Here is a 12,203-nt window from a genome sequence, read left to right on the forward strand (position 1 = left end):
CTCTGAAACTTTCATCACACATCTCTCCATATATGTGGGGTGAAATTTTGGAACTTTTAAGCCTGTCCGGAGAGGCTGTCGGAAGCGCCTCGTCTCGTCTCAGTCTCTACAAGCACCATCATGTGGTCAAGTGTAATTTATGTTGTTTGGACATACGTACCATTTTCTGTGAAGTTATTAGTGTTAACTTTTAAAGAAATGTGAAAGTTCCTGCCATTTGTTGGACCTTTCTTGTAGATGGTACAAGCCTTCTGCCCTCGTACCCGTGCGAGCGTAGTTTTCATCAATGAGATGGGACGGCTGTGCTCTAGCAGGAGCCTGCGCAGTGAGGCCGGGTCAGAGTTGGGTGCAGCTCCACCAGAGAAGGAAGCGGAGTTTCCGGCTGTTTGCAGCGGAGGGAGAGGATTGCTGACGCCGCGAAACCCCGAGAAAAACGCCGCCGGCTCGGGGGGGGCTAACTGTTTCTAGCATCGGTAGTGGTCGTTTTCTTTCATATCGGGGGGACTGGGGGCTGGTGATTTTTTTGTACGAGCCAAGGGGGTCGGACAGCAAACCGAGCAGAGAAGCGGCGCGAGGTGGGGGTGAGCCACCAACTACCGGCATGGCCAGGGACTACGATTACCTCTTCAAGCTGCTCATCATCGGTGACAGTGGTAAGCCGACGCCGGGGATGCGGGACGGGAAGTGGGCCTTGTCGCGTTTTTTCACTGGGGGAGAAGAAGAAATGCCGCCATCGTGGCTGCAGTGTACTTCTATGATGCGTTTACAATGTATTATTTTATATTTTATTCATGCAAAATGACTGGTGAAATGTACACATCCGCCATATTTCTGTGGCGGTGACAGGGCGGAGGTTGTGTGTCCGGGCTGGGCATGTCAGCCGTTCAGGCCGGATATCTGCTCCATATCTTAAGGTTTTGTCTCTCGAACATTTTCTAGTGTCGTTCTCGTATCAGCTGAGGCATTTGTCTGACCCCCACAACACAGCACAGAGACTGTAACCCAAACAACTGTACGAGGGCTCCCATGTTTCTCTAATTTGGCCGCTAGGTATCTCCTGTTAGCTGTGTTAGCTTGTTGGAAGTTTGGTTATTCAGCTAACCGCTAGCTAACGTTAGCTGAGAAGCTAGTATTCTAAGAAGTTGACGGTATATATACATAACATAAAGATAGCTCCTTCTGTTTGCTGCACGGCGTTCAGTCAGCTTAGTTAGGCTACTGCAATGTATTCTGTTACTTAGTTGGCTAGCGTGGCAGCGCTAAGTGCTCTATAGTGAGGGAATGCTGCACTGCAGTCTGGTTTGCATCCAGCTTGTCCAAGTACAGTCAAGTGAGTCTAACAATGTGGTTAGTATCAACTGTTCATATCAATTATGCGTCCGCCAAGGTGCTGAGAGTCAAAGACTAAAGACTATGTGGTTACCTTTCCTGTGTTTAGCTTTTTTGTTATGCGAAAACCTATGACAAGGACTGTCAGTTACGAGTGGATACATTAGTCTGTTCAACTGATAAGGACTGCTCTTCTTGTATCATTTTAATGCTCCACCCTCAGCTTGCAGGACTTCTTTGTGGGCAATGATCTTTGCATCCATTGACAGCCTCGATCCTGGCACTACCCCATCAGCTGTCTGCTTACAGTTGAGGGCAAAGCAGCACAGCAAGCCCTTCACTGCCACTCACACACAGAGGCCAGTGTTCCATCAGCTGCAGCATGGAAGTACAACTGTCTGTCCTGCTCCGCAGAGATTATTGAGTAAAGATGCTCTGACCTCTGCCCCTCCTCAGCTACAGATTGGAGACAGATCTGCTGTAGAGAATCAGACATTCCACACTCCAAGCATCGACTTTTATCTCTTAGTTGGACTTTTATAGCCTCCGGTCAGTTACAGTAGTGCGTGCACGAGACTTTCTGCACAATGGAGAGTGGTTTTGCACGAGCTCTGTCATATAACCTAAAATTCTGTCACAAGTTTCAGGCTACGCAAGTTGAAAATGGAAATATCACGAATGGTTTCATCTCTGATACCCCAAGGAAGTAAAATTCTGAGGGAGATGATGTAAAATTAAAGTTTCAAAAGTGCAAAAGATGATGATGTCTCATTATGCTTTGAAGCTTTGGTTATTGTTTGTTGAACAAATCTCTCATAGCGTGGAGCCCACAGGAACCTGAGAGCTTTAATACTGGGACCAGTCAAACATGAGGTGGCTGTAACACAATAGGTAGACTAAGTAACAGGGCTCTAGGTTGAGTACCACCCCAGGCTTGGCAGCAGGGTCACTTCCTAACGTCCAGAGCTAACCTGACAGCTGATCTGTTGAAGACACAGTACTGATCCCTGTTATACAGCTCCATTTTTAATTTCATGCCTCTTCTCCCTCTGCTTTCTCCTCTCCTGTCATCTCTTGTGTGAGTGTTGTTTCTTCCTTAACGCTGTTTATTATGCATGATAATTTTAGGATAGATATATTTATTCAACAGGATTTCTAGCCCCTGTGGCTTTGACGCAAGTACTTGCTGTTGTTAGTTCTGCTGTTGCTTTGATTAAGCCTCTGTCAGTACAATCGTCATCAAAATGCTTTAGACGACCATGTTGGGTGCAGCCTTGCTTACCTTAAATCCTTCTCCCTGTACACTGTGCAACAGGTACATCTGTCTGTATTTCTTAAAGAGCTAAATCTTTAGGTACACAAAGAATACAGCAACTGTGAAGGATGACGTCTTGTTTTAGGTTTGCAGCAGTCACATGCTTTTGCTTTTGGGTGTTTGGAATATGAGTAACCAAAACTCTGTTGAGGTTTGCTGTTTTGGGATGCTCAAAACCTCTTGAAAACTCAACATGTTTATCCTCAGACAATTGTAGTGTTTTGTTTGTATTAAAGAGAACAGTCTGCTTTTCTCTAAACCTTGTCCTGTGCATGTGTTTCCTCCTCAGGAGTGGGGAAGAGCAGTCTCCTCCTGCGATTTGCAGATAACACATTTTCAGGTGCGTGGTTCTACCTTAGCCACTGTAGTAATGTCAAGTCTTTGTACGTTGTTCTCATGTGTCGCTAACTCGAATTTGTGGTGGCGTACATGTTTGCAGGTAGCTATATCACCACGATCGGTGTCGACTTTAAGATCCGAACGGTGGAAATCAATGGGGAGAAGGTGAAGCTACAGATCTGGGATACAGCAGGGCAGGAGCGCTTCCGCACCATCACCTCCACGTAAGTAAATCCACACACACAATTGCAAAGGCTTTTCAGATAAAGCTCATCACTTTTCATTTCAGTAGTTGAATCTGAAAGTAGGAAAGGCTCTTTGTGGTCCTTAGATGAGGTATTGTTTGAGGAAGCATTTTGTAGACAAGTAGAATAAGTCGGTGCTGCTTTATGAAACTGGGTGGAATTCCCCGCAGATTCTAATTACAGATGTGAGAGGGAGGCTCCTGGACTCATACTGTAGCACTGCATGATGGTGACGGCTGAACGTCTGTACCCTCTTATGCTTGTAGTGCGTTTCACACTGCTGTCCGGTGTTGTGCAGCATCCATGCAGCTGTGGGTCCACTCTCTTCTAGAGCAGAGCTCTTACACATTTTAAGGCAATAACTTGGACATTCATTTTTGTTTTTTTATTAAGAACAAGGCTGCTGACGAATGCAAAACGTTGAGATGACCTGCTGTATCTTATGTGTCATAGGCATAGAGCTCCATTGCTGCTCAGAAGCTATTAAGAACACTTAATAGAGACAAGTTGTTGCATTGGATGATAGATTCTTGTTTCAGTGGTTTTTGAATGATTATTAAGTTTAATGGTGCAGAGCCAGTTACGTTATATAGACAAAAGTATTGGGACAGGGCTATTTTTTCAGGAGGATTGGGCCCCTTACTTCCAGTGAAGGGACATCTTAATGCTTCAGTATATCAAGACATTTTGGATGATGCTACCAACTTTGTGGCAACAGTTTGGGCTAACAACGTTGCAGTCGTTAGCCTCCAGATGACTTATTCCTGAAGACAGTTAATGCATATTTCATGGGGGTGTTTTTGACATTTCACCATGTCTGACCATTACTACTACTGTACTACTACAACTACCAATAATAAATAGTGGTAGTAAAGACACCCATGGTCATAATGATCTTTCAGTGCCAGGGTCACTGTTACTCCAGGTAAAAAGTTACATAGGGATTGTATCTTTGGCAGAAAATAGTCATCACTATCCACTGATAGTGGGATCCTGGTATGGAGGGGTAGGCTATTCCTCAGTTTAGGTGCAGTAACAGCAAAAACCTGATCCCTTTACCTGAGTGTCCTTCACTATGTCTGACAACCAATTACTCCTGTGTTCAGTGTCTCACACTAATGCGGTCTGTCAAAACAGTGACTACTTCTGCCTTCTAAGTGCTCCACTGAATTATGGACTTGCCATTCAGTTTCTGTGCAGTTTACATGGACAGACTTGATGTTAGAGTTCGCAACTGACAGCCAGTTTGTTATAAATAAGAGTTGTTCATAAATGTGTAGCTGCTCTCACTGTATGGAGACACAGTGTCTGAGGAGCTCTGATAGAAACAGCAATGATGTGATCTACAGCTCCTACTGCAGTCATCTTCCATACTCGTCCCTTTTTGACTTTGGCTGAAGCAGACAGAGGTTTATTAAACTGTCTCTGTCCAAGCCATGTGAGTTTTTTTTTCCTGAATAAGACAATGTTTGATAGTTGTGATAACGTACAAGCACTGCTGCACTGAGGGAACTCTGAACGCCAAACACATCCCAATAGCTTGAAATCCTCCGCAGTGCTGACGCTACAGACCCTGAGGACTATGACCGTCCTAGTTTGGAAACACGGCTGCCAGTCGTTCTGCAGGAATCTCTCCTCCAGCAAGGCAGTTCATTTAGGCTGATTGTTCACTGTGCTCAAGTATGAGAGGCATGGTGCCTCATTAGCTCCTAAACGAATTTGTGGAGCTAGATCCCAGGCATTGACCTGCTCGGTCCACTCAGGCAGACTAAGCCCGGGATGGGGGCCATATGTCAGACCCCCAGGCTGTGTGGCTGTGACAGGCCCACCACTATCATCAGCCTCAGGCCAAAATCAAAACCTTTAAAGTCCCAGAATAACACAAAATACACCTTTAAATTCTTCATTAAAAAAAATCATTCCATCTTGTGAAGTCAGGCTTTTATTCGAATATCCGCAGTCGGACTCAAACTGGGGTCAAGCAGCGTCATGGTAAAGCACTAACCCTATACCCACAGGCTACATTGTTGCCCTGTAGTTGATGATTCTTAAGAAAGAAATCCAGTTTATTAACATTTTATTACCTTGTTTGTGCAGAGTTTTCCTGCAGAAAAGGTGCCTGCAGGGATGGGCCCTGCATGCCTGCTGTGTGTCTTGGGTAGTTTATGGTTTTCTGTTCATGTACTGAGCAGAGACGCAGACAGGTCTGCTCCACATAGTCATCCACCCCTGTTGTCTGGTGGCTCATTACTGCTGGACATTGGGGACATGCTGAGACAACACCATATCATGCAAGCAGAAACTCTCTCTCTCTCTCTCTCTCTCTCTCTCTCTCTCTCTCACACACACACACACACACACACACACACACACACACACACACAGTAAGCCAAACAAAAGGTTCTTTGTGTTTGTTTGGTGAGTGTAGTTCACTGGGGATGCTCCCCTTCTGAGGCCTGGTGTGCTGTTTGATGCTTGGCTGCAGGTTTACAGTTCAATTGTCTGTCACATTCTGGTTTAGTCATCGGTGTGGGCCAGATGCTGGTCTCTGCTCTGTGGGCTTTGCTCTTTTGCTCAAGTGGTCACACACTCTGTACTGATGTACGTGTTGCACTGTTGTAGTAGACATTTAAAATGTAAAATGCATTTACTTTATATTTATTGAATCAGTCTAAACAGTGTATTTCATTTGTAGAGGGCCAGATGTCGTTGCTCATTTCAATTTTTTTTTTCTCAAAATTTTTTGTACAATTTTAAGATGATTTTGTTGTCTTTTTCAACTTGAAATGTGTCTCTTACTGCTGGACATCCAGTCAGCTCCACTTACATTAGATGTACCTCTACTCAAGCACCCCCCTCGTCTACACCACGTCATGTTCCAAATGTGCTATCAATTTGAATTGATTGTACGGTGGATATCATTAACAATTGATGATGTAAAAGTGGATGTAATATATATTTTTGTGAACTGTCAGTTTGTCTGATTTGCTTTCACACTTCAACACTTGGAAGTTATTCATGTCTTACTTTTAGTTAGCTGTCAACTATTTATTCGTCACTTTGCAGCTTTTCTACTCGCTTTTAGTTGACCCAGTATATAGAGAATAAAGGATATATTTTTCAGACATATTGCAATTTCTGGGACTAAACAAACTACCTGATGTCAAAGGCTGACTGTGTTGTTTCTTCCTCTCTTTACAGATACTACAGGGGAACACATGGGGTCATAGTGGTATATGACGTTACGAGTGCCGAGTCCTTCGTCAACGTCAAACGATGGTTACATGAAATCAACCAGAACTGTGACGATGTGTGCCGAATATTGGGTGAGTATGTGTCTTGTGTTGTTACTTTGGCCTCCTTGATTTTAGTGCACACTACTTAATTTGCACACAGTCTGAAGAATTTCTTCCTAGTAATGTTTTGACTGTAGTCAGTCCTGTTTAGTCACCTGGTAGTATTTTCTGTTTTCAGTGGGAAACAAAAACGACGACCCCAACTCCAAGGTGGTCGAGACGACTGATGCGCAGAAGTTTGCAGAGCAGATGGGAATCAGCCTGTTTGAGACGAGTGCAAAAGAGAACATCAATGTTGAAGAGGTAACTCATTGTCTGTTGTCTCTGGCCTCAGACTGGTATGTTTGTGTGCAGAAGTTTCTGGGACATGCCTGGTATGCAGAGCAGCTGAAGGCTTGAATTAGACGATGCCTGTGAATGCTTTGTGATACCTGCTGATCAGTAGGCTGTCTCAGTGTGCTGAAGATGCAGTGTCTTGTTGTCCAAACCACTACATAAAGGAATCAGTTTTGGGGAATACACTTAAGGACTGCAACTAAAGATTATCTTCAGTGTTAGACACCAGTCAGTTATTTTCTCGAATAATCATTTCGTCTATAAAATGTCAAAGAGGAATTGTGGAACAAAATCACAACATGTTATATGTTAGATTTGTTAAGCCCAACTTGACATCTTCATATGGTTCTCTGAGCTGAGGATAAAGAATGTAAACAGGGAAACAGCTTGCCTTGCTCTGTGCAATCACCTCACATCATTGCTTTGTGCTTCTCTTGCAGATGTTCAACTGCATCACAGAGCTAGTGCTAAGAGCCAAGAAGGAGGTGCTAGCCAAGCAGCAGCAGCAGCAACAGAACGACGTGGTCAAACTCACCAGAAACAGTAAACGAAAGAAAAAGTGCTGCTAGCAAACTCGAAGCCATCCACAAAGGGCCGGCTGCGTCTTTTCTTCACACATGCATACACACAAGATGGGACTCAGTGCATCTAAATTAAAGAGCAGATAAAGATTTAATAAATATACAGTGAAAGATAAAAAAAAAAATAAATGGAAAAAATGTCCCTTTTGGACAAATTAATCAAGAAGACTTAAAAAATGTACAGATTTTATTAGACGTCAGATCAAGTTTTATTTGGAATTCAGCAGATGGGCACTATTGACCTGAGGTCCTCCTTTCTTTATGGATCTGCAAGCTGACAGCTGACCGCCATAATGCTCCAATTTATATCCGCATAATCCCCATATTCTTTCATCAGTAGCTCATCTCTCCTTCTCATTTCACTGCACACAGGACATTCAGAGTCGAGTCAGACTCTGCGCCTGCAGAGAAGGAACGTTCACCTTGGATTTATTTGTTTCTCTCTAGTTTGGGGCGGGGTGGGAGATTGGGTCGTATGGTTGGTTGGGAGTATGGGGTGTTCATTTTTTTGGTTTTTTGAAACGGGGCGTCTGAGTAAGAGTGGAGGTCTCACCACCTCTACACTTTCCACATTTCAGACACCTGTGTTACCACAGCTCACGCCAAGAGATCATGAACTGTTAGGGTTTGTTTTATTTGACTTGATTTGGGGAGGGGAGGGGGATCACATGATGATGATGATGATGATGATGATGATTGGTAGATGACATTTAGCAACTAATCCGATGGACAGAACTGGTGACTTCTCGTTTTGTTTTTCTTTGTCTATATTTTGCCAAGCTTCCCATTCTCTCCCCTCTAACCTCCAGTAGTGTTGAGCCAACGATAAATTGATTTTATGTTGTTGTTTTTTTTTTTTTTTCATTTTGTTTTTTAAGTGTGGCAGAGCAGTTGAACCACTCATTGAGCTCTGGGACGTCAGACTCTGAAAGCACCGTTCACTGCAGTCTTACTATGCTTTCAGAGTTTGCTTTTAAATCTTTTCTTGCATCTTTTTTTCTTTTTTTAACTGATGATACTGCCATTGTTATAGAGAAAAATAAGAGCTCAGTGGCGCCTCTTGTTAGATTGTTGCCATAACAGCTCCTGGTTGTCCAAGAGGCAGGGTGAATCAGGGTCTGCTGGGACCCTGCTGAGTCCTCAGGAAGCGCTCAGCGCTGCTCTCCTTCCTTTTCCTTATTTCCGTCTATATTTCTGCAGCTACGGGCCTTCTTTCCTCTCCCCGACGCCCACATATCAGCACCTCTCACAGCGACGGTCTCACTTCCTGCATTTGGTCCACCAAGGGGCACCAGGAGACTCTTACTTTGGAAACAGATTTCTCATAGTCATTGCGGTGACCTCCAGTCCATAGCAGAGTGTGGTTTTTGAGCATGTAACACTTTGTTTGAAGGGGTATGTAAAAGATAATGCCTGACACGTAGACTGTCAAGGATTTACTGTATTTTCTCAGCTTGCAGAATATTCTTAACAGTTGACTAATGTTAAAAAGTGATGACATGTTTTTCTTTGCTTGTCTCTGTCACAACTCCCCACTACCTGTTCAACTGAAGTGTTACCACACAGTGTTTTTGTATCCATGAGGAGAGTGCGGCGACCAGTGTGGCTGTTGACGTAAGAACAAATGGGGATGAACTGCAGCAGTGGATCCCAGTGTGTTCAGCCCAGAGCTCCTCTCCCTTTCCATGTCCAGGGTGTGCCACAGAGGCCGAAGCATCGTACACTGTCTATTACTGACATTTTTCTTCATCATTATTATTGTCATTTTTGAATTGGGAGAGTAATAAATGGAGAGCGTTGCAGATGTCGGCTTAGCTTCTTTAGTTTTCATCCTCTGGGCAGACTCTGGCAGCCGGTTTGGGATCCTGATACAAAATGAGAGGTCACTTTGACCTTCAGGGCCCAGGAATGGTATCAAATCTCACACTTTATGATTTGTATTCATTATGTGTATGTATATATATAAATATATTTGTGTGTTTATATTCAGTATAGAACATACACACATAATTAGCACACCTAACTGTGCATGTGTTAAACATGCCTCGTGTGCTATGGTTGAAACACACTCGTCAGCTGTGGTTTGCTGTACACTGGAGAAAAAGAGATGTACTATTCATTTTTCCCGACCTGAATTTAATCAGTAATAAACGTTTTAAAGGAATAAATATTTGCCACATAATGACTGATCTCATTTGTCAGTGCTTAACTTCATTTGAAACCTGTGTCTTTTTATTTTTTGCTTTCTGTGAATAAAATTGTATGGGAGGAAGTGTGCACTGGTTATTGGGAAGCCTCTGCCTACTGTCTGTCTTTGTTCTCACACAGAGTTGATCTTGTTTTATGGGAGATAAGTTTGACCCAGTTTTTAAAAAGAAATGAGTAGCATACCCAGTTTGAGTGTGTTTTCCATTGTGGTCCCTTGGTACCATCTATTAACCATCAGGACACATTGCCATTAACTTCACTTGTTGGTTGATAAAAACAGGGCAACACATGGATGTTAGAGTACAGTAGAGAGTTACTTAAAGTAACTTAAATCTTCAGTTTGGGATATATAAACCACCTGGGGGGGCACATATGACCCAAGGTTAAAATATTGAGTTGACCTTGTTAATCGCAAACATGTTGACCTGGCACACAGTTGTAATTAAAAGCATGAATTACTATGTTGCACTGTAGTACTCACTGGATCAGAGCCACCTTTAATGGTATTAGTTCCATCTGTGATTTTCCTCCACTTACAAATTACAATATGTGTGAAAAAGGATTATGATTTATCCTCTTGGAAACCAAGAAACAGTATTTTTATTCAGTATTTGTAACTGACTCATTTTATATTTTACTTAACTGCCTCCTTTAATTGGGAAATGTCTGATCAAAGACATGATTGATGCAAACTCAGACACTTTTAAAGTGCCAATGTTCTGACAAGTACCCAAAAGTAAAGATATCATGCTAAAATATGACTTAGTATGTCAATCATATGAATAGTACTTTTGTGAAATTCTTAAACTTTCTGATAGTACTTTGGTATCAAATTTTCCTTCTTGTAGTAATTGAACTTCAGAGTTCAGAGTTTGCATGTTCTCCCTGTGCCTGCGTGGGTTTTCTCCGAGTACTCCGGCTTCCTCCCACAGTCCCAAACACATACATTAGGTTAACTGGCTACTCTAAATTTCCCCTAGGTGTGAGTGTGTGCGTGAGTGGTTGTCTGTTTTTGTGTGTCAGCCCTGTGATTGACTGGCGACCAGTCCAGGGTGAACCCCACCTCTCGCCCGTAGTCAGCTGGGATAGGCTGCAGCTCCCGGACCTTGACAGATAAACAGTTTAGAAAATGGATGGATGGATGGCATAATATGCAGGAACTTCTTGAAAAAACACAATATCTAGACTCATACAAAAATAATCCTTCTCAATCATCACTTAGGAGACTGGCTAGAGGTGTGTTTTGGTGTCTGTATCTGCAGATACTCTGCCCTCTGGCCATATTTTCTTATCTCATTATTTTACTGTGTTCTGGGCCTATCTGGCAAACAACGAACAGCCTCGGAACTGAGCTTCAGATCAACAGTAGTTTCACTCAGACTTACAAATATCAACCTTACAGTGGCACCAGTACCATTTCCCCCTCCTAAAACTGACTCAGTTAACTGATTTTTGCGTACCAGCCCAATCCAAGTACAGATATGTTACCAGATCAGCTATGTGTGTAATAAATTCCTCAGTGTTAGACTGGATGATGGCGTATACTGACAACAGCAGGGAGAAGGGACCCATGTTTGAAGGATCATCAGTTTACTTACTGCATGTCTGACTGAGAACCAGCATCTGCATTTTAAGGCCAAGTCAGAGGAGACAAGCAGATTGTAAAGTATTTTATTTGTACAAAAAATCCCCAAAATGCTAAGAAAATTGCATGATAAATATTTTGAATAGTCTGAAGCATTCTGTAACTGAAACAGTGCTGTTAGTCGGTGGTGAATGGAAGCACTCGCACAGAGCACAATGAGCCCACCGATAGCACTAAATTCCAAAACAACATCCAACCGAGTGTAGACAAGCAACAGGAAACACACTCAGTGGCATGTGTGTCTGTCACTGCAACACGCACTGGACCCACAGCGGCAGCATCAGGATGTTCACCGCAGAAACACGCAGCAGACGCCGTTTTAAAAATGTTTTCAATCAGAAAATCAATCACTCAAACAACAAACAGAATTGACAGCAAATGATATAATGTGGACAGAACCAAATATGTTACAATATATTGTTTCTAACAAAAATGTCACAACAAGTGAGACATTTCACAGTCGGGTTATGGCAGCAGTGACTGGTGTTTAATCCAGCTTTAAAACCTTAAAGTGCTAGTCTGTTTGTTTTGGATTGGTCTGATTATTTTATGGTGTTAGAGACAAGTTGGCTTGTTTTAACCGATCTTATATTGTTACCTATTGTTAGTGCTGCCTATCTTGGCAAGGTCACTCACGCAGATGTGAGCAAAATAATAAAAATGTATATTTTGGATTTCCAAGTTGTAAAAGATCTGTTGCTGGTGTTTATCCCCCTTAAGAAGGACATATAATCTCCGTCTGATTATTCTTTAACTCATATATAAGACTAGACTAATCCAAGGAATTGTTTGACCTCTGACCTCATGGAAAAGGGCTGCAGAGCATTTGAACCAAAATGACTTTCTCAACGGTTTTTGTTTGTTTGTTTCTTTCTTTCTTTTACAAATGCAGACTTTAGTTTAGCCTTT

General features: G+C 42.7%; 1 protein-coding gene and 1 long non-coding RNA gene across 3 annotated transcripts in view; both read left to right on the forward strand.

Moving 5' to 3' along the window:
* LOC124057782 overlaps positions 1 to 12,203 on the forward strand; it is a 1,110,263-nt gene that overhangs the window by 357,192 nt on the left and 740,868 nt on the right. The gene's annotated exons all lie outside the window — the stretch shown is intronic.
* Positions 290 to 9,713, forward strand: rab35b (RAB35, member RAS oncogene family b). Of its 2 annotated transcripts, XM_046386321.1 has the most exons (6): positions 314 to 653; positions 2,934 to 2,984; positions 3,084 to 3,207; positions 6,430 to 6,554; positions 6,703 to 6,827; positions 7,301 to 9,713. In XM_046386321.1, exons 1-6 carry the CDS (start codon positions 602 to 604, stop codon positions 7,427 to 7,429), a joined length of 606 nt encoding a protein of 201 aa, XP_046242277.1. In that variant the 5' UTR covers positions 314 to 601; the 3' UTR covers positions 7,430 to 9,713. The 2 variants fall into 2 exon arrangements, with proteins under 2 accessions (XP_046242278.1, XP_046242277.1); XM_046386322.1 differs by lacking the exon at positions 6,703 to 6,827 and having other exon boundaries at positions 290 to 653; positions 7,301 to 7,407.

The sequence above is a fragment of the Scatophagus argus genome, chromosome 4 (genome assembly GCF_020382885.2).
Source record: "Scatophagus argus isolate fScaArg1 chromosome 4, fScaArg1.pri, whole genome shotgun sequence".
NCBI lineage: Eukaryota > Metazoa > Chordata > Actinopteri > Scatophagidae > Scatophagus > Scatophagus argus.